The 22,945-nt window shown below is 33.0% G+C and overlaps 1 protein-coding gene across 1 annotated transcript in view; it reads right to left on the bottom strand.

The window, feature by feature from the left end:
• The window catches only part of GLRB (glycine receptor beta), a 90,538-nt gene that overhangs the window by 16,872 nt on the left and 50,721 nt on the right, over window positions 1-22,945 (bottom strand). The window contains exons 5-8 of the mRNA XM_037830896.1: window positions 13,585-13,814; window positions 13,402-13,484; window positions 10,606-10,746; window positions 5,679-5,831 (exon numbers count right to left, since the gene is read on the bottom strand). Coding sequence (XP_037686824.1) covers window positions 5,679-5,831; window positions 10,606-10,746; window positions 13,402-13,484; window positions 13,585-13,814 — 607 coding nt within the window. The remainder of the gene's footprint in view (window positions 1-5,678; window positions 5,832-10,605; window positions 10,747-13,401; window positions 13,485-13,584; window positions 13,815-22,945) is intronic.

Raw genomic sequence — 22,945 nt, 5'->3', positions numbered from 1 at the left:
TCAATCAAATATAAGCCTTACTTAATTCCTTAGGATAAAATATATTGACATTTTTCTGTGTTTCCATAGCACTTCATGTTTATAAATAACATAGAATGTATCAAACTGTATTAAAATTAATTTAATTATATACCTGAATTTTTATCATGATATATTAGGAACTTCATGAGGAAATGAAGAAAAGTGCCAAATTATAGAGGGCATTAATGGATTTTATACCATATTTCATAGAAAATATTAAGAAACTAAACTTGGGGGGAAAAATGATATTACATAAACAATGTTTAAGTAAATTCATCTGGTAGAGACATGTGAAACAGACTGGGAGAAGAAGAAGAGATGGTATGTCATGGCTAAGTGGAGTTTATTTGGCAATAAATCAGTATAATTCATCATATTAATAAAATTAAGAAGGAAAACCATGTAATCATTTAAACATATGCATAAAAAACTTTGGACAAAATTCAACAGTCATTCATGATAAAAATGCTCAGCAATCTAGAAATACAAAGCAACCCCCTCAATTTGATTAAGATGTCTATGAAAAATCTACTACTACATTACACTTAATAGTGTATGGTTCAATTATTTCTACCTAGAATTAGAATAAGGCATCTCTCAACAATTCTGTCCAGCGTTGCACTAGAGGTCTAAGTCAACACAATAAGGCCAAAAACAGAAAAAAAAAAAAAAAAGAAAGAAAGAAAGAAAAGAAAAAAACCTGTTGGTGAGGATGTGAAAAAACCTGTAGAATTGCAAAATGGTACCATCATTCTGGAAAACAGTATGGCACTGCTTTGTAAAAGTAAAATGTACTTTTACCATACAACCCAGAAGTCTCATGTTTAGGTGTTCATTGAATAGTATTGAAAACATATAGCCAAGCAAAGGCTTGTACACAATATTGATAGCAACATTATTATAATATCTTCAAATTGGAAACAACCCAAAGGTCCATCAATTGTTGAATGGAAAAATAAACTGTGGTATATCCATAATACGAAAACACTACTCTTCAGTAAAATATAATCAAACATTAATACAATTAACAACATGGATAAATCTCAAAAACATAAATATGTCCCTAACTTCTAATTTTCTTTTAGTAAGTACAGCTACAGGAAAACATGCTACCATGCTGATTGATCTCACTTTATAATCATTAACCCAAAGTAGTCCACAATCCTGCCACACAATCAGAATGTATTTCCCTTGTCCAGCACTACTTTCACTCTCTTCAAACCCATAACACTCTACTCCATCTCACTTAAAACCCATGACCTTGGTTTTTCTTTTATTGAGAAAACAAAAACAATTGTGAGCCCCCATACCATATCTACCCAACTATCTCCACCTGTACCCATATACTTTGCCTTCTTTCTTATACTAAAGAATAGGGCAGCAAACTATGGCTTGTGGGCCAAATCTAGCCCATCATCTTCATTTATAAATAAAATTTTATTGAATCACACCCACACCTGTTTGGTTATGTATTGTCTATGGCTTCTTTAGAGCTGAGTAGTTGCAACAGAAACCATATGACTCACAAACCTAAAATATTTACTGTCTGACCTGATATAGAAGAAGTTTGCTGACCCCTGGAACAAACCCAATGTGCTCCTAAAAAGGCCATTTTCTCCACTTCCTGGGTCTCATCCCCTCTCACTTGTTGTACTTTTACCATACAACCCAGAAATCTCATGTTTAGGACATTGATCCTGTACTTCTCCCTAGCTTTCCATTTTTCCTTTATTACTGGTTGTTTTTCATCAACAAATAAACAAAATATGATTTTGTCCACTGTAAAAAAACAAACAATAAAACCTCTCTACCTTCTTTCCACTTCAGCTATTTCTCCATTCACTTTTTCTTTTTACAGTTAGCACTCCAGTGTGCTGTTTATGCTGGATGTCTCCAATTCCTCCTCTTCAGTTCTCTCTTGAAGCCACTCTAGTCAGGCTTTCATCCTTTCCTTGAACTCCATGGAAACTGTCCTTGTGACAGACACCAAAGTCTCCCCCATATTGTTAAATTCAATGTCAATCTTTAGCCCTAAACTTACTTGATCTATAAGCAGCTTGGTTAACCACTCCATTCACTTAGAACCACCTTCTCTGCTGGCAGTTAGGAAACCACCTCATGCTGGCTGTTCTCATATTCTCTGTTCAGCCTTGGACCTCTTCTCTATTTATATTTACTCCTCTGTGATGTCAACCAGTCTCATTGTTTGAAGAGCACCTACATTCTGACAAAACCTGAATTCTTGCTTCTAGCCCTGATCTCATCAAGAAGCCCCAGACTTGTATTTCCAACTGCCCATCTGATATGTCTGCCTAACAGATATCTCAAACATGACATAGCCAAAGCCAAGCTCCTGGTCTGCCCACCTCTTCAAACCCACTTTACTTGCTGTGTTTCCCCTCTCAGTTCATGGCAATTTCATCCTTTTAGTTTCCAGACCAAAATACCTTGGAGTTAACCTTAATTCTACTTTATCATATCCCACACATAATGCATTAACAAATCACCTTTCTTTACCTTCCATATGTATCCATCATCTAATATTTATGAGCACCAGTACTATTACCATCTTAGCCCAACCATGATCATTTCATCTGGGTTACTGCAATAGCCTTTTAACTGCTCTCCTTACCCCATTTCAGTCTATTCTCAATGAAGCAATCAAACTGATCCTGTTAAAAAAAAATGAGGAGTTAAGGCTTAACTGGTTAGAGTTTATGTTTGGAGTGACAAAAGTTTCAGTAATGGATGGTGATGATGGTAGCACAATGTTGTGAATGTAACTAACACCACCGAATTGTATATTTGAAAGTGGTTAAAGTGGGAAATTTAAGTTGTATATAAGTTAGCAGAATAAAAATAAAAATTAAAAAAAACATAGAACTGTACAACAGTGAACCCTAATGTAAACCAGTTAATAGTATAATTATAATAATATTATTTCATCAATTGAACAAAGGTACAAAATGTTAATAATAGGTAAAGCTGTGTGTGTAAGGCATAGGCATATGGGAACACTGTACCATTTGCATGATTTTTCTATAAACTTACAATTGCTCTAATAAAAAAAAGGGGGGGGATGACTTTAAGTTTCAACTCATTCCTGTTAAGATATTCTGGTTCTGTTAAATGTTCCCTTTCATAGTCTGCATACTGGTTACAAAGGTGAATTCAGTTTGGGAAATTCATTGACTCAAACACTTAAGATTCATGCACTTTTCCATATACATGTGATTATTCAATTAAAAGATTATATATATATACACATATGTCGGATCATGCTTAAAACTCTGCAAGGGCTTCATATTTCACTCTGAATAAAAGCCAAAATAATTAGAATGCCTTGAGAGGTGTTACAAGCCTATCCCTCACCATCATTACCTTTCTGACCTCATCTCCTACTTCTCCTCCTTTCACTCACTCCACTCTACCCAGCCTGGCCTCCATGCACTGTTCACAAAATACACCATGCATGCTCCTGCCTTGGAACGCTGCCCTTAATGATCACTCTCCAGGCCCTCTCTTCCCTAGATAGCTATGTGTTCCTTTCTTCACCTCCCTCATGTCTTTATTCAAGTTCACCTTCTCACTGAGGCCTTTCCTGACAAGCAAATACCCTGCCCTATATTTTCCATCCTTTTCTTCTTTAATCCATAGCTCATATCACCATCTTATATATTATACAGTGGACTTACTTATCATATTTGGTGTCTCTTCCCAGAAGCCTATAAACTCATTGAAGCTAAAGATTTTTTAAATCTATTTTATTAAGTATTTATTGTGTTAACTAGATTTTCAGCTTCTTGAACAGTACTTGGTACATAGTAGACACACAAAAATATTTGTTGAATGAACCCAAATGTGTAAAAGTGCTTTGCAAACTGTAATAATCTATAAATGTGGCGAATTAACTCCTGAATATGTAAGGATTCACATTTCCAAAATCTATTTTATTAAATATTTATTTTGTTAACTATATTCTCAGCTTCTTGAACAGTACTTGGTATATAGTAAGCACACAACAAATATTTGTTGGATGAATCAAAATGTGTAAAAATGCTTTGAAAACTGTAATAATCCATAAATGTGGTGAATTAACTCCTGAATGTATAATATGGCTTTTATACTCATTATCTCAATCAGTCCTGGAGTACTTTTATCATCCCAGTTAACATTTCAGCTAAGTGAGGCTTAAAGAGGTTAAATTTGATATCCAAGGTGTCATAGCAAGTAAGCACAGAGCTGGAATTAAAACCCAGGTTTGATTCTAGAGATCTACTTCCAACCATGAAACAATGCTGCACCATAAAACACATCTACTAGAAAATAGGCACAGCTCAGGGACCTACCTCACATCAGAAGTCCTGCACTGTATGGGATATACAGAGAAAAATCCTTCAAGGATATTTCAGGGATTGGGTGTTTCCAAAGTACTCTTGGGGGCCTCATACTTAAATTTATGTCACTACATGAAAGTAAGATAGTTCCAATAAACAAAACTTTGACTAAGTAAAATGCATGATATTTTGACAGGTCTGAGAATTTATATCTAGTTTTTTGGCTTTTTTTTTTTCCAGTACAATATACAACATAGTTAATTCTTATCCCCTGCAGAAATCAGTTAATCTATCAGTAGTCATTTTCTTCATTACAGACACGTAAATCTTAGGATGAAATTTCCCACATTTTTGGTTAAGATAAGGTTTGGTCTTTTGATTTTTATTAGATTTAAACCACCAAATTTGTTATTCAGATAAAATTTCCATTTTCATTGCTTCTTTCCTGGTTTCCTACTCTTTAAAATCTGTATTTCATTTAATTCCTCCAATAAGTCTGGAGTGAGATTTGCCCTAGGCCTTTTTGATGAAAGAAAAAAATGAAATGCAACAACCACTCATTCTCCAAGAGGTCAGATACATCACAGGTTTACTTATGAGTTCCAGGTGATATTCAGAAAACACAAACATGCAAAAACATAGTAATAAAAATTTTTTAAATACCCCAAACAAAGTTTATTATCACAATGTCTTGATTCTGAAGTATATTCATTTTACCCATAAGGAAGGGCTTATGGTTGTTTCTTCAAGAAAAGACTTTTTAACTCTTAAACAGACACATTTTTCAAAAGGCTGGCTAACAGTGTTTCTGTATTGCAGAGTATTAACAAAAACAAATTGGTAAGTAATTTTTAAAATATAAATTATATCCTATATTACACGATTAAGAGTCTGGGGTAGTATATAATATTTAGAAATATTTATATATTTAATAATATATAATGTTATTTAGAAATATTTAGAAACTTTATTTAGAAAGAATTCCATCAAAATAGTTATTTATCTTTAACTTTGGCACTAGAGAGGATTTTAGAGTTTAGTTATCTATGAAAATCATGAATAATAATTATTTCATGACAGACAAGGTAGGATAAATTAGGTATGACTTTTTAAAATAACCCAAAGACCCATAAAGAAAAATCTAACTCAATTAAAGAATGCATAAATATTGAGAAAATCTAGTTCATTATCAAATTCTGAAGGAAGCCTAAAAAACAGCTTGTCATCAATTTTAAAAACTCATTGTTTCCAAATAGTTGATTACTTAGGCCAAAGATACAAGAAATTCTGGACATGAGAGAGAGGCATGCAACACTTTACCCAAGGGCACTCTGGCTGCGCTCGCATCAGGGTTGATCCAGAAGGAAAGCCAAGAGAGGACCACAATCAGCAGCGTCGGTGCATAGACACCCATCATGTAAAACCCAACCTGTCTCCGTAGGGTGAAGATGACTTCCACACACGTGTAATAGCCTTTCAGAAACAATCACATCAATGGTAATGAGAGTCTCTCCCACAGAGATTTTCAAAAATCAATAATGTATCTATAAATTATGTTACTTCCATTTGGGGCAATTTCACAAAGTAAACTCCATAAGAAAGTTTTTTCTTTCAATATATATAACTTATGTAATTTAAAAATGTGACATTATGAAACTTGTTTCACCTGACCTTTCACAATTTCAGAATGACACTGAGAAATAGATATCACATGCTGCTCTATTATGTCAGTGTCTAGGTTTTATAAAGTCTTCATTCAAAGAATTTGCAATAGACAAACTTTTCATTACTGGGGACACTCTCAGGACATGATCTAAAGAAGTTATATAGGAAGCAGTAAATTAAAGTACAAGTCTAAAAAGGAACACTCAAACTATACATTGTCAGCATAATATTCAGCCACACGTACCACTTCTTATCTAGAACGGATGGCAGTATACAATAACTCATATGTATATTTAAATCCTAAAAATTAAGAAAGAACTGGAAGCAAATATTAGCAAGAATAAGACATAAGTGTATTCCAGTCTATTTAGATAAAAGATCCTATAGCAATCATCTGACACTCCTCTCAATTCCCCCCCTTCCATACTCCAGGCCCTCAACATACTCTAATTGGGGAATGAGAAAAAGGGGTCTCATTTTTACAAGCTGGGACAAACACAGAAATTGCTTTACAACATAATTCTAGAACTGCAGACACATCAACCTCTCTCCATTGAGAAAGAGAAACTTTAAAATTAATCACAAATTATGGGCAGCCTCATAACAGGTTTTTCTGCCTTAAAATTGAAAATAGTGGCACAAACATGCTCATAGCACTTGCAGGTGTTCAAGAAAATTTTTTAAATGGTTTAGTCCTTTCTGTTAGCAATTTGCATACAAAGTTTAATGCCTTCCAAGCTTAATTTAGATAAGAATGTAATTTACCATTTAACAAAAATAAAGTGATGTGTAAATATAAAAAATGTAATATATTTTCAATTGTGTTCAAACTGTACATAACCAAAAGATGTTGAATAAATGAATGAACTAACAGTGAATAAATCAAGTAATTATGGAGAAAAGGACAATATTGCTTTTTACTAACTTATAGGTTATATGTTATGTTTATCTTTTCTTTCTAATTGGAAAGAATATATATACTCTGGCACTAGAATAATCTTCATGTTCATTGTAACAATACCTAGAGCAGTGCTTCCACACAATAGGGACTTAATAAATGTTGAATAAAAGAATGATTATTCACATCCTCTTATCAAATAACCTAGATTAGAAATCTATTCTTTTTCCAATGTGATTTATAATCATTGCTGCCTCTGAGAGATTAGAAAGATATTAGGGCTAGTATGTTAAAAAAGAAAAAAAAGAAAAGAAAAAAAGGAGAGGTATACAAACTAAAGTAAATTCTAAATTATGCCAAATGCTTCCATGTTATGTCCAAAATGAAATGCAGGTTGTCTTTAAATTTAAATTCATTAAAACTAAGTAATGCATTTAAATTTTTCAAAAGTTTTAAAAAGACACAAAAAGCCAAACAACGAAAACTTTCCCACCCTTTTCACTTCCCCATACTCATCTTAACTTCCTGCCAAGACAAAGACAAATATATGTCTGTACCTAACAATCATGTATAATATTTCTTAAATATGATCTTTCATAACTCAAACTGCTGCTACTAAGAAGCCTTACAGTCTTTCCTAAAACTATTCTGAAGTACCTCACTTTTTGATAGCATCACTTACTGGAGTAATTTTGTATTCACTTGCTGCATATGAAAGGGAGAATGACACACACGTACTCCTCAAAAACTTGTCGCTTTAGGCAGCCTCAGTCATCACAAATTTACTATAAAGTTACTCACTTTAAAATGAATTTCTGTATTCCTTCCACTATGTTTAAATGGCAGCCTAAATAACATGAGCCCTGTGTTCTGAAGCAGGTTTTACCATATCCCTTTTATGAAAGCACCTACTGGGGGAGCTTCATAAGACTTGGATGCATTTAGCAGTAAAATACATGCTTTAATATTATAGTGATTTGCTCCATAAACTTTTATGACAAACATTTCTTGATCTTTTTTTATCTTTTCCTAGTACTGTTATGTTTATGAGAGACAGGTGGGCAGCTAACTGATATAAATGTTCATTGGTCAAATTCAATTTACTTTCTATTTCCTGTGAGGATTTATTTTATTAGTATTCACTGAGGTTTCCAATTTTAGTATTTTCGTATACTTGTTTCCCCATATATTTCTATACCTTTGCAATTTTCACAATCATAAAAAGGCATAATTTTAATAAAATTAAGCTGAGTCAACATTTCCATACAAATTTTAAAGAGTATCAGCTATCATTTTATATATTGCTCTATATACCTTCTCCACTATTCTATATTGTTAAGCATTCTACATATTTTGAATGTCCTACTTTTCTAAATAGATTTCTAAATAGTATCCAGGCATTAAAATGTGTTTTACTTATATTCATATGATGGTTCATGTAAATGCTGGTAAAGTACCTAAGACACTAAATGCACAGTAAATATTATGTTAGTTTTGAAGCTAATGAGATAGTGACTTAGATATGATAAAAAATGTCACAAAAAATCCTTGATCTATCATAGCTCTTGAGTAATACCCCAAATACTCTCTCCCACAGCACTTCTCCTTATTTCCTTCTTAGAACTAAAGTAAACTATTAATTTGCTTATTTGGTTACTTCTTTACCACACTAGACTAAGGTTCTGTTAAGGCCAGGGACCTACCGGTCTTCATTCATTGTTGCTTCCTCAAATGAAAATTTTGAAAATAAGGACTTAAAAGTGAAAAAGTGAATACCCTCTAAGATTTTAAGTGCCATTACATAATTTTATTTTATTACATGAATGAGAAATAAAATTACCAGTTTTATTTTCACCTCCAGATGAAATTTGAATAGGGTCTCATTTAAATTTCTAAAAGCAATTTAGAGACTATTCATTTTTAAATATAGTGGGGATGATAAAATTACTCAACTCATAGGACTGTCATGATGATTACATTGTATAATTTCTAAATAGCATCCAAGCATTAAAATCTGTTTTACTTATATTCATGTGATGGTTCATGTAAATGCTTAACTAAAGCACTTAAAGCAATGCCTAACACACAGCAAGCACTCAAAATGTTATTTACTAAATATGTGTTCTGACACAATTCAAAAAGAGTACTTTTGTTGACTTTTAAAATGTTTTTTTCATTGCTAGGTAATCTGTAAAAATCACTAAAAATGGTTATCAATCTTAATATGAGTGAGGAGCAAAGAAAGGAGTAGGAATACTAAGCCCAGTCCATAGCTGACACTAACTTGCCTGGTGACATTCAATAAGTCATTCGGTGACCCTGAGCATCAGTTATTTTGCATGTTAAATAAATAACAGAGATGACTCAGAATTACCAACATGGTTACTTCCATATCTAACATGCTATGTATCCCTGATTCCCTCACTGAGTCCTTTAATGGTCAAATTTTTAAGAGCACTAAGTTTTTACTTTGAAAAAACTTGAGAATTCCTTTACCAGCATGAGCATTTGATTATTATCTCTATTGTCTTAGTAAACTCTAAGATCTATAAGAGAAAGGAATATATATATATAGACACACACACATATATATAATTTATAATTATTTGAAGGTCAAAAACAGATGCTTAAACCATTCAAATATGCAAGTGTTCACTCTACCTTTTATTTTTAATGACAACAGGAATGTTTTAAATTACATTTGGGCCCCTGATAATGTCATGATATAGGAGCAGTTTTACTCAAACATCTGATCTCTCTAAATTCTACACAAACTATGTATTTTTATTATTGCAAGGTCAATATAAACATTAAAATGAACTTATACTTTAATTATATCTATTCCTGAATAGGTCTGTCATGATTTACTTCCTCATACAGAGTTAAAATTTTATAGTAATTTACAAGTTGAACTGATTATTAAAATTACTGTAATGATCAAAATTCAGTCATCTTTTTACTTGTAGTGCTAAGTGAAATAACACTGTATTCAGTATCTAAAACCCTCAATAACCTGTAACTACCAGTAGAGACTTAACGTTGAATACTAATATATTATGACATATTACGACTAAATATGACTAAATAATAATGAGTACTGTTTTTTCATCTCTGCAAAAGCTTGATGTAATTTAATGAATATGGTTAATTTGTTCAAGAATTGCTGCTTCTGTGACGTAGGACAAAAAGATTATAAAGGGAGTATTTACTGATGTCCAAATACTTCACATTTTTATTTTTTCCAGCACAGCATAAAGATCAGTACTTTTTAAAATTAAGAATGTGGGTCCACCACCAGCTAAAAACTGCCCAAAATCACTGGATAAATATGCTTGTATTACATTGTTCATTTCCATAAGGTATGTTCCCAAATTGAATCTTGCCAGAAGCCCAATTTCTTGACAACATCTATGAAAACACTCCCTGGGAGAATACACATTGCTAAAACAAAAATTTGAAAATTTCTTGCCACTCAGACTTACATTAATAAAAGCATAACTATCTAGTAATAGAATTCAAAAAAAATTTAGTGAATGTAATTTTGTGAAAGATTTAATAGATGAATGTAAAGATAAACTTATTTTTAACTAGTTTTCTTTTAGTCTATCTTTAACATATAGTAATATTGAAAGTGAATCTTCTAAATAGGACTTAGTTTTGTTTAATTTAAAGAATACCACTTACCCGTGCCTTTATAGTACTTTGTACAATTACCATATTCAATATCTTCCTTTTTAATATCAAATTGAGGCAAGGCAATTTTTTCTAACTGAACAGGATCTCCTGACTGCCAGATAAATCGTAAATCATCGGTTGTGTAACCAACTATAAACAAAAATAAATAATAAATTAAAATGTTGGCTTAAAATACAGGTAATTATTAAATGCTTTCTTCATATTTTAATAATCCAAATATTAAACATAGCAAACATGACAAAATTGGGCTTTCTTATATGAAATTATTGTTACAACAATGTAAAGAGTTAAAAATCTATGGTTGTACAGTTTGTTCAAATACCATAATTACATGGAACTTTGAATAGGAAGTGAGACCTGGTAGGTTTGTACAGGTTATTGTGTGAAATAGCAACACATCCCAAAGTAATCTGGGCAGAGAATAAAAAGATATATGCCGGGCCCCCTTGAGGAGCTGGGGGAAAATGCAGAAATGTTGGACTTCCTCACCTGGATTGTTGCTGATGTTCTCACAAACATTGAGGACTGACTACTTGGTATGCCAAGCCCCCTATCTTGGGGCTTGCTCTTATGAGGCTCGTTACTGCAAAGGAGAGGCTAAATCTGCTTATAACTGTGCCTAAGAGTCTCCCCGAGTGCCTCTTTCTTGCTCTGATGTGGCCCTCTCTCTCTAGGAAAGCCACTTCAGCAGGTGAACTCACTGCCCTCTCTGCTATGTGGGATCTGACTCCCAGGGGTGTAAATCTTCCTGGCAACGCAGGATATGACTCCCGAGGGTGAATCTGTAGCCAGCATCGTGGGATTGAGAACACCTTCTTAACCAAAAGGGGGATGCAAAATGAAATAAAGTTTCAGTGGCTGAGAGATTCCAAACAGAGTTGAAAGGTCACTCTGGTGAGCACTCTTAAGCACTACACAGATAACCCTTTTTAGGTTTTAAGGTATTGGAAGAGCTGGAAGTAAAAACCTGAAACTATCAAACTGCAACCCAGCAGCCTTGCCTCTTGAAGACGATTGTGTAACAATGTAGCTTACAAGGGGTGACAGTGTGATTGTGAAAGGTTTGTGGATCATACTCCCTTTAACCAGTGTATGGACAGACAAGTAGAAAAATGGAAACAAAAACTAAATGAAAAATAGGGTGGGAGGGGGGAGATGATTTGGGTGTTCTTTTTTACTTTTATTTTTTATTCTTATTTTTACTTTTTCTGGTATAAGGAAAATGTTCAAAAAATAGATTGGGGTGATGAATGCACAACTATATAATGGTACTGTGAACAGTTGATTGTACACCATGGATGACTGCATGATATGTGAATATATCTCAATGAAACTGAATTTTTAAAAAATGGCTACTTATAACCATATTAACACAAGAGTTAGAGATAATAATCTTAAAGAAGGAACAGTTTTAAATAATCAACATTTTGCAAATAGCTAAAATCTTATGGTGTCATATACAGTAGATCATTTATGTCAGAATTCAAAATAATCATCAATAAAAAGAAATAAGTGATGCTTTCTAAATATTTTCATTTACACTAGTGCAATATGCTACTTAGAAATATTTAAAGGAAGTTTTAAAAACTTCTTTGAAGAAATAACTGCAAACTGTTCTACAGGAGCTGCATGACCTAAGAATAGTAATAAAGCAATCCTTCAAATGGACATTATTACAGCATCATTTCAGTTTCCTGGAGCACATATTTTGAGCTTTAATGCAGCTACAATTCAAGGATCTTATGTGGTTTTATAGCATATAGTAATCTATTGCTCAACTCTAAAAGAGTATGCATTTTTTAAGACAATACTTCAATGCATCTGGTAATAGAATTAGGATGTAAATTCACAGTTGGAATTTTGTTAAAAAACATATACAGACAGATATACAACACATACATAGAGAGATACACACATATACTTACATACACAAAATCATTTTAGAGTTAGAAAGTAATAAACACTGTTAAAATTTAGGATCCTCTTTAGCAAATTTTAAAAAGATAACAGCCACTAGATAACTTTAAGCTATATCATTTAGCAATCATATACAACATGTTTTACAAGATTATTCTTCTTTACTCTCCGCAGAAATAGGTTATAGTATATAGGTATCCAGGCTGAAGATCCAACAATAATGCTAATTCTCCAAGGTTTATTTCCTAATTTTATGTTCAAAAGATAAGCATAATAGCAAATTAGTTTTACAGATAAAAACAATAATTTGAATTGATACATCTAGTGCATCAAAAACCCTAAAAAAGATATGACCTTGGAAACATAGAAAACCCAATTTTATAAAAAATATTATTTATGTTTTTTTAATTTCTAATACATAGCTTCTTTTTCTTTTCCAAACTGGAGTTTACTTTCTATACATCCATAGAAAATGAGTGCTTGCTAGAATTTAGGAGATATTTTTCAATGTTTCCCAAATGATCTATTATGAAAATATGTTTTCTAATATCAGAAAGTCATTTAAATTACAGCATCATTTTCTCCTTTACCTTGCCTGTATTACTAATTCAAATGAGGATGCTAATTGGAAATGAGGTAGAAATGTACACCCACATCAAATGAACTGAATAAAAAACTAATACAATAACGATTTGTCTATCTTAATACAAATTAATACAGTAAAAGAATAACTAAATTTTCCCCAAAGAAATACTCTAACAACTATTAGTAATCAAAAACATTCAGTTTACTAAGATATTGGAATATATTGCCTAAAAAATTTCAGCATTTTTATTCCCATAGTCACTTATAATTTCATTTACATACAGCTCTCAAGTTGCATCTTGCAGCGCTGTGTATCCATGGGGAACAAGGTCAAGTCCAAAGGGCAAGAAAGAGTAATGGACAACCTAAAAGTAGAAACAGGAGTCTTAGCAATCATTTAAAATACCTATGACCTCATTTTAAAAGAAAAACATAAATATTCAAATATTAAGTATCAAAGAATACCTCATACTGACAAGAACATCTCCATCCCGAAAAATAAAGAGGAGGATATTTTCCTGGGTTACGTCATGAAAATTGGCACTTTTTTCATTTGCAAAAAATAAATCAGGTTTCCACAGACATTTGTACATTGTGGGATCCACTGTCAGTGCATCTGAGCCTCTGAAGTCACTAGGGAGCTTCAGCCGGGGGTCATTCCATTTTTGTCTCAGGAAGATGTTAACTCTATAGTCCTGGGGGTGGAAAAAAAATACGAGTGTATGTGTGTGCACATTTTTTTGCTATTTTAAAGAAAGTGTTCAGCATCAGAATTAAAAGAGTTTCAATGATTCGCAGCACAAATATCTTGTTCTTCCAATATTGAGCAGTATCACAACAGCTCTGGTCAGCAATATAAGAAGTCCATTGTGTCTCCCTAATTACTCCCTACAGACATTTCCATAACACTTGCCAGCTCAAATATCAGCATATAACTTTACCAATAATTGCTTTACCTTTATACAAACACTGATTCTTCCAGTTGGTTAGGAGGTAGTATTGGAAAAGCATGAGAACCATTAAATATTGCCATTATTCTACCAAAAAAAGTAGAATGAAATTTAGTTAAAAATAGGTTTAAAAAAAACAAAAGGAAAATATTTCTACATGTCTTTTACTAATTAGCAGGCTACAAAAATAATATAATTACAAATATTCTTGAGAAGAAAAAGAAAAAATGTCCTTGACCACTCTAACATGTAAATGAGTGTAGAAAAAGTCTGTTATTTTCAAATGAGATTTTGATTACGCAATACAGATCAGAGTAGATACACGGTAAGTCTTATGTTATAGATATCCAACTATAGGATAGAAAAATATTTTCAAATCCACTGAGTAGGTGATTATTTTACTTCAGTTATTTGCCTGTCACCAATAACTTCAACTGTAAAACCTGGCAAATCTTGAATTATATTAAGTCATATAGCTTCTTTCTAAGACTATGTGAACCTAGGAACATTTTAAATAGCCTTATATATTTTATATTTGCCAGTAAAAAATGGGGTTCTGGCACCTATTGGGTTGTTAGAATGTACGGTCACATTCAGCTTTGAGGCATCATGCTCACAACTTTCATTTTTAAAAATTTCCCCCCAAACTCATAATGTGCACACCAGTGTTCACTGATACAAATTATACAATGCTTCAATTTCCTTGTTGTCAATAATTTAAATTTCATAGAACACTCTTCATTGAAAGTTGACATGGTAAAAATTAATTAGATCATAAAATTTATATCAAAATTCAAATAAATAAACAGGAGATGAGAGACCACCTCTTATTAAATTTAAGACCTAATATATCTCTATGGGACATAAATACACACCTTATCCATGTATGAAACATAAAATACAGCAGAAGCAAAGATCAATGACTCTAGAAAGCTTGGGAATTTACTTTCTCTCTCATGTAATCCTGTATTTATATCCAAATTCTGTATAGCAAATGGAGAACAATAAGGCACATAATAACAATATGTATTTATTGAACTACAGGCAGTGAAGTAAGATTTAATCTACATACATCTTGCAGCTTCTCTAAACTAGACGTTTAAAAAAACTTTAACATACTATATAAATCAAATCTTTAAAATCATATGCAGCCAGTTTTGAAGTACCAGACTCAAACACCTTAAGGATTGTCTAAGTTGACACTGAACATATCTTCCTTCTTGGTAGCATCACTGAAAAGAAAAGATAATGAGCATGGAATCAAGGAAGGAATAAAGGAGGCCTATAACCCTATGAAATAAAGACCTGCATTATACAGTTATATGAACTTTCTGCCTCTTCTAGCTTCTGGAGTTTTCCTGCAATCCTTGGTGTTCCTTGGCTTGTAGATGCATCTCTGCTTCCAAATGGCTTTCTATCATTCGTGGTGCTCTCTGCTTTGTCCTTGTCTGTGTCTCTTCTCCCCATTTTATAAGAATACCCCTCATATTTAACTAAGGCCTCCCTAATTCAGTTTGGCCTCATCTTAACTATAACATCACTTTCACAAGACCATGAGCTAGACTTGATGAAATCATTTTGGGGGACAAAATTGAACCCATAACACACATTTAGTCTTACTTCACTTATTCATTGCATTTGTTATTATTGTTGCACATCTCAAATCCTTTATAGAAATAGGAATGGATACAAAATAAAGAAGAGTTGAAAGATCCTATACTTCATTAGAGTCTTTCAGCATTATTTGGGTGCAACTCCCACACAACTCTACCAATGTGGCTTCCAGAATTGGCATGTTTTTTTTCAGTCTAACATTATTTTAAAAGAACGTTAGGTATATGTATAGAAATATACTGAGACCTCATTGGTACTGTTTATCCAGACCAAAACAACCACATTTTGCAAAGTATACTAGTTTGCTGATGAAGGCAATTACTTGTTAAAGACATTATAACAATAATCTGTAATAATATTCAACATATTATCTTACAGGAATTAAAATGATGCTAAACTTTTTAACTTAAGTATATTTGGCACAATTTCTTAAAAAGCCATCTTACAAAGTTTTGATTAGAACTGAAGAAATTAAGCCTACATTATACTGAATCCCCCTTAAAATGTCTACACATGCACACACACATACATACACACACATCTGGGAGCACTATTCTGAGTTCCACCTATTTCACAATGGTATGGCTAATTCATCTAAAATTATATAGCAATATTATTGCTCTTCTAAAAATTTTACAGCAATTTTAATATTTTTTCCTCCATGTGAAGTTTATTTTTTCTAAAGCTTTTATGAAGTCTAATCAATGTTTCCACACATGCCAATAATATATTTATACCATTTATCAATATATCAAGTTCAAAACATTTTAATCATCAGAAGACTGTTCAGTGCAGACAAAAGCCCTGCATACCATCAGGGGCTTTGGCAAAATAAAACTCATCTGTGAGAAAAGTTAGAAATGATGTAAGAATACTTTAACTTATAGTACAACCCCCTTCTTCTGTATACCATCACCAATAAATTTTCAAAAATTATCTTAATCTAATGCATAAAGCCTAGTATAATGGAGTCAGCATGGGCTCTGAAATGCCCCGATTCAAATTTCAGCTCTGAATCTTGGAAACTCTGTGACTCTGCACAAGTTTCTTAACTTCTCTGAGTTTCAGATTCTCAATATTTTAAAAAGTAGGAATATTAATCTCCAAATATGATGAGGATTAAATAAAATACTCAATGTAAAAGATTAATATAGAACCTGGCATATGAATCAGTTAGTTACCTTTCCATTTTACAGCCTTGGAAATGCACCCACAGAGTGCTTCATTTACTCTCAGAAAACATTTATTTAAATTCCACTGAAATCCCTAGGTGAGTAAGTTGGTTTATTCATTCATCCAAAAATGATTTATAACCCATGAATCTCGAAGACAGTGGTATAAAAATGTAGCTTATAAGGGGTGACAATGGGATTGGGAAAGCCATAAGGACCACACTCCACTTTGTCTAGTTTATGAATGGATGAGTAGAAAAATAGGGGAAGGAAACAAACAGACAAAGGTACCCAGTGTTCTTTTTTACTTCAATTGCTCTTTTTCACTCTAATTATTATTCTTGTTATTTTTGTGTGTGTGCTAATGAAGGTATCAGGGATTGATTTAGGAGATGAATGTACAACTATGTAATGGTACTGTAAACAATCGAAAGTACGATTTGTTTTGTATGACTGCGTGGTATGTGAATATATCTCAATAAAATGAAGATAAAAAAAAATGATTTATAAACGATATATTCCTTTCCATGCTCTGGTTGCTAAGCACAGAGCTAAGAGAACTCCTTGCCCTTAAAAAAATAACTGTGGGAGATATTGATAATCAACAATTAGAAAAAGGCTATGTAAAGGGAAACAGTTTACAATGGGGAATCTCATCTAGACTCTGGGGATTGGTTAAAACTAACTGAATGAACTGGCACCTTAACTGAGAACTGAAGACCGTGGAAGTTAGAAAAATCTGGGGTCTCAATTCCGTTCCTGCCATATGGTCTATGGCAAGTTATTTAACATCTCTGAGCCTCAGATTCCTCAAGAACAAAATTAGTCATGGTTATTTGTAAGAATTACATGAGATGCTATATCTAAAGCATGAAAACTAGCCAGAATGAACGGTCAAAAAAAGTTAACTAAATTTATTATATGTATTTTTAGCATTGACGATTACTATTGACCGAATTCCTTTTCTATTGCTGTAAAGATGCTGTCTAGTATTTTAATCAGTTGCTTAAAATTATCAAAATTAACACTAATTTTATTAACCATTCCAAAGCTTTTAAAAACCAATTTTTAGACTACATACTATGTTAGGTGCTAGCAGCACAGAGATCAACACAATAGAGTTTTAGAAAACAAATCTGAGATTTCTGGACCATTATTTAGATTTACCTGTCTAAGGTAAATTGACTAACAATGGCAAACTTGTTTTGTGGACTAACAGAATATAACAACTACCTGTTATTAAGTTCCAGACTAAATTTAAGGATTGCGAAAGAAGTTCAGTTAACAATCCGTTTTGCTGTGTAAACTTAAATATTCATGCCTTTATTTTCTGTTTATTGATTCAACAGTTACTCAGAATAAAGGCATCCTAGGGTCAAAACTCTGAGTCAGCAGTCTGAGAGAGATAAAAACTTACAACCCAGGTCCTCAGGCAGTGATGATTCAACAAGTCAGGAAATAATTGGTAAAGTCTCTAAGGGAGATAAGAACAAAAAGGTACACTAATTGAGAGAATAACTGATTCAGACACCAGATACCTGAAAAGGCTTGTAGACCGTGAATCTCTGAAGGGTCTTGAAGAATGGGCAGAACACTGGCAGCTGGTGATGTGAGGGAAGGGCGAGATTAAAGAAGGAAGCAAGAAGTCACTGTTTCTTAAGCAGTTTCTCCAATACTCAAAAGAATTGTTAAATATCAAGATACAGAAAATGGCAGAAACAATTGAGATCAGCACTAAAAGAAACCCAAGCAAGAGACAGTGATTTGGGAGTGATCTGTGGAAAGATGGGAGTTAAAACCAAGACCACTAATGAGTTCATTCAAAGTTATAAGAGTGGGAACACAAAGCCAAGATAAAAGCTGGGCTGGCCAGAAAACTCGGAAAAAGAAGAAAAACCTGAGACAGCGATTTCATCAAACCAAAGTGGCAAAAGGCTTTGTCATGGTCTAAAGCATAATGCCACAGAAGTGTGAGTACAGGAAACTGAGTATCTTCGGCAAACGAGGAGGCCATTGAAGGTTTCTGCAAAAACATTTTGGCAGAGTGGTATATCAAAAGCAAGATTACAGAGAATTTAATAAGTGAACAGAAGGCAAAGTTTTATAATCTATAAAATGTGGATAATAATAATAACACATGAACAACATAGGTTTTTATGAGGATTAAATGATAATATATATTATATATATTATATATATAATTTATATGAAGAGTACCTAACCATAATAAGCACTGATGAGTATTTGATCTTAATAAGACATATTTTTATGTACTGTTATTCCTTTATAATGCTGATAATAATGATTAATATGTGGCTTTTGCTTTAAAAAATTCTGCAAATAGCATAGCTTACCCTGTTTGCTACACTGCTCAACGTACAATTATTCTTTCACAGTAATAGACTTCCAGATCACAACTCTTGAAACAATGTGAGAATAAGTTTATTTTAGCATCTCCTGAACTTTCCTTTGTGTCTTCAGTTGCTTTAGTGTAAGCTCAATATGCCAAGTAAGCTTAAGGACAGTTTTTTAAATAACAGAATTTCATCAGAGTTGTATTCCAACAAACATCACTGAAAATTGCCTGCCTCACTACTCTAGCCAATGCATCACTGTTGCTCATGGTATCTTATTATTTCATCATAAAAGTCCTTCAAAGATACTTTTCTATTATTTATGTAGTGATATTTAAAAATATTATGATAATTCCATACAAGTGGCAGTAAACTTACATGTTGTCTAAGAAAACAATGTTTTACATGTTTACAACTTAAATTAATAGTTTCAGTTCAACATTCATTAAAAGATAAAAAGCTCATTAGTTAGTATTATTTGGTTAATGTTTTATAAGTGTTTCCAAATAATTGCTAGTTATTAGAATTTCAAATGTTCCACATTAAGATAACTATCTTTGGAACTTATTTATTTTCATTTTCAATTATTTAATCAATAATTACAGCTCTGTCCTTATTTTGCAATGAACAAATTCTCTTCCCAAACAGAATTCTTTTCTCAGTGGGAAATTATTTAATTGTTTTTCAAAGTACTTAGTGACAAATACTACTCATTATTCATTCTAAATAGCAAACTAGTAGTCATTATCTAGAAAACGGATGTTTCCAAAAAACTTCAGTATCTGTTGCAACCCAAATTAAAACATTTCTTCAAGGCAATAAAGCATTTCACAAGACATTACAGACAGATGCTTTCATTAATGATATTTTAATATTAAGATTGAATACTGTAGAGGATTGTAGGAAGATGGCAGAGTAGGGAGCTTCAGGATTCAGTCCTTCTACCAGGACTATTAAACAGGCAGGAAATGTCTGAAACAAATATTCTGAAACTCCAGAGGTGAGTAGAACACTGTACAGCATCCAGAGAAGAGTGGGAGGAAGAGGCTGGTAAATTATTGTAAAGACCAGTAAATTTCTCTCTCCACATTACCAGCACCCATACCACACTTTCACAATAGGCTGCAGTGAGATCCAGCCTGGGGACAGCTCATTGGTGACAGAAAGGGACAAAAAAAAATCATCTTTCCCAAGACCATAGGAGACAATGCCTAAAAGTAAAGAGATTGAATCAATAATGAAAAACCTCCCAACAAAGAAAATCCCTGGACTAGATGGCTTCACAGAGGACTCTACCAAAACTTCCAAGAAAACTAAATTCCAGTTCTGCTCAAACACTTCCAAAAAATTGAAGGGGGGGCACTCCCTAATTCATTCTACAAGGCCAAGAATATCCTCACACCAAAGCCAAAGATGCCACAAGAAAAGAAAGTTATAGAGGAATAGCTCATGTATATAAATGCAAAAATCCTCAACAAAATACTCAGAAATAGAATCCAAAAGCATATTTAAAAAATAATACACCATGATCAAGTGGGATTTATCTCTGGTATGCAAGGGTGTTTCAAATTAGGAAAATCAATTATTGTTATACACCGCATTAACAAAAAGAAGGGGAAAAAAAAACATGATCATCTCAATTGATGTAGAAAAGATATTTGAAAAAATCCAGCAAACTTCTTGATTAAAAAAAAAATCCAGCAAACTAGGAATAAAAGGTAACATTCCCAGGAAGATAAGGGGCATATATGAAAAACCTACAGCTAACATCCTACTTAATGGCGAAGGACTGAAAACTTTCCCCCTAAGATCTGGAACAAGACAAAGATGCCCCCTGCCACAACTGTTATTCAACACTGTGCTGGAAGTTCTAGCCAGAGCAGTTAGGCAAGAAAAAGAAATAAAAGACATTCAAATTGGAAAAGAAGTAAAATTTTCAGGACTTGCAGATGACATGATCCTATATACAGAAAATCCTGAAAAGTCCACAATAAAGCTCCTAGAAGTAATAAATGAATTCAACAAACTTGGGGGTCGGCGGGGGGGGGGGGGGATGAACATCCCCAAATCAGTAGTGTTTCTATACAGAAGCAAAGAACAATGAGAAGAAGAAATCAGGTGAAAAAAAATCCATTCACAATAGCAACTAAAAGAATCAAGTATCTAGGAATAAATCTAACCCAGGATATAAAGGACTTGTACAAAGAAAACTACAAAATATTGCTGAAAGAAATCAAAGGAGACCTAAGTAAATGGAAGGACATTCTGCATTCATGGATTGGAAGATTAATATTGTTAAGATATCAATCCTTCCCAAAGTGATTTATAGATTCAACACAATCCCAATCAAAATTCCAACAACTTTCTTAGCAGAAATGGAAAAGCCAATTATCAAATTTATACACAGTGTAAGGGGTCCTAAATAGCCAAAGCCATCTTGAAAAGGATGAATCAAGTTGGAGGACTAACACTTCCTGATGTTAAAACATATAACAAAGGCACATTAATCATAACAGCATAGTACTGGCACAAGGACAGATACATAGACTAAGTGAATAAAACTGAGAGCTGAGAAATCAACCCCTAACATTTATGGCCAACTGGGTTTCTTAAAAAGGGGGCAAAACCAATCAATTGGGATAGAATAGACTCTTCAACAAATGGTGCTGGGAAAACTGGATCTCCATTTGCAAAATAAGTAGGAAGACCCCTACCTAACAACTGACACATACACACATACACACACACACACACACACAAGAAAAAACTCAATGTGGATCACAGAACTAAATATAAAAGCCAGAATTACCAAACTCTTAGAGGAAAACATAGGGAAGCATCTTCATGACCTTATGCTTGGCAATCATTTCTTACACATCACACCCAAAGCACAAGCAACAAAAGAAAAACACATATATGGGACCTCATCAAATTTAAAATCTTTTGTACCTCAAAGGACTTTATGATGAAAGTAAAATGACAGTCTATACAATGAGAGATAATATTTGATAATCACATATCTGGGTAAAGGTTTAAATATCCAGAATATATAAAGAAATCCTTCAATTTAACAACAAAAAGTCAACCCAATTTAAAAATGGGCAAAAGTCTTGAACAGACATCTCTCCAAAAAAGATATGCAAGTGGATAAATAGCACATGAAAAGATTCTCAATACAATTAGCCATCAAAGAAATGCAAATCAAAACCATAATGAGATACTATTTCATACCCATTGGAATGGCTGCTATTAAAAAAAAAAAAAAGAAAACAACAACTGTTAGAATGCAGAGAAATAGGGACATTTACGCATTGCTGGTGGCAATGTAAAGTAGTGCAGCTGCTGTGGAAGACGGTTTAGGGTTCCTCAGAATGTTAAATATAGAATTGCCTATGGCCCAAACCCCACTACTAGGTACATACCCAAAAGAATTGAAAGCAGAGACTCAAATAGATATTTACACACTGATATTCATAGCAGCATCATTCACTATTGACAAAAGATGGAAGCAACCAAAGTGCCCATCAAACAATGAATGGATAAACATAATATGGTATTTACATACAATGGAATATTATTCAGCTGTAAAAAGGAATAAAGTCCTGATACATGTGACAACATGGATGAACTCTGAAGATATGCTGAGTGAAATAAGCCAGACACAAAAGCACAAGTATAGTATGACACACTGATATGAAATAATTAGAATGAGCAAACTCACAGAGTCAGAATCTAG

Source organism: Choloepus didactylus, chromosome 3 (assembly GCF_015220235.1).
Source record: "Choloepus didactylus isolate mChoDid1 chromosome 3, mChoDid1.pri, whole genome shotgun sequence".
NCBI classification, from domain to species: Eukaryota; Metazoa; Chordata; class Mammalia; order Pilosa; family Megalonychidae; genus Choloepus; species Choloepus didactylus.
This window is presented reverse-complemented; position numbering and strand designations above follow the sequence as displayed.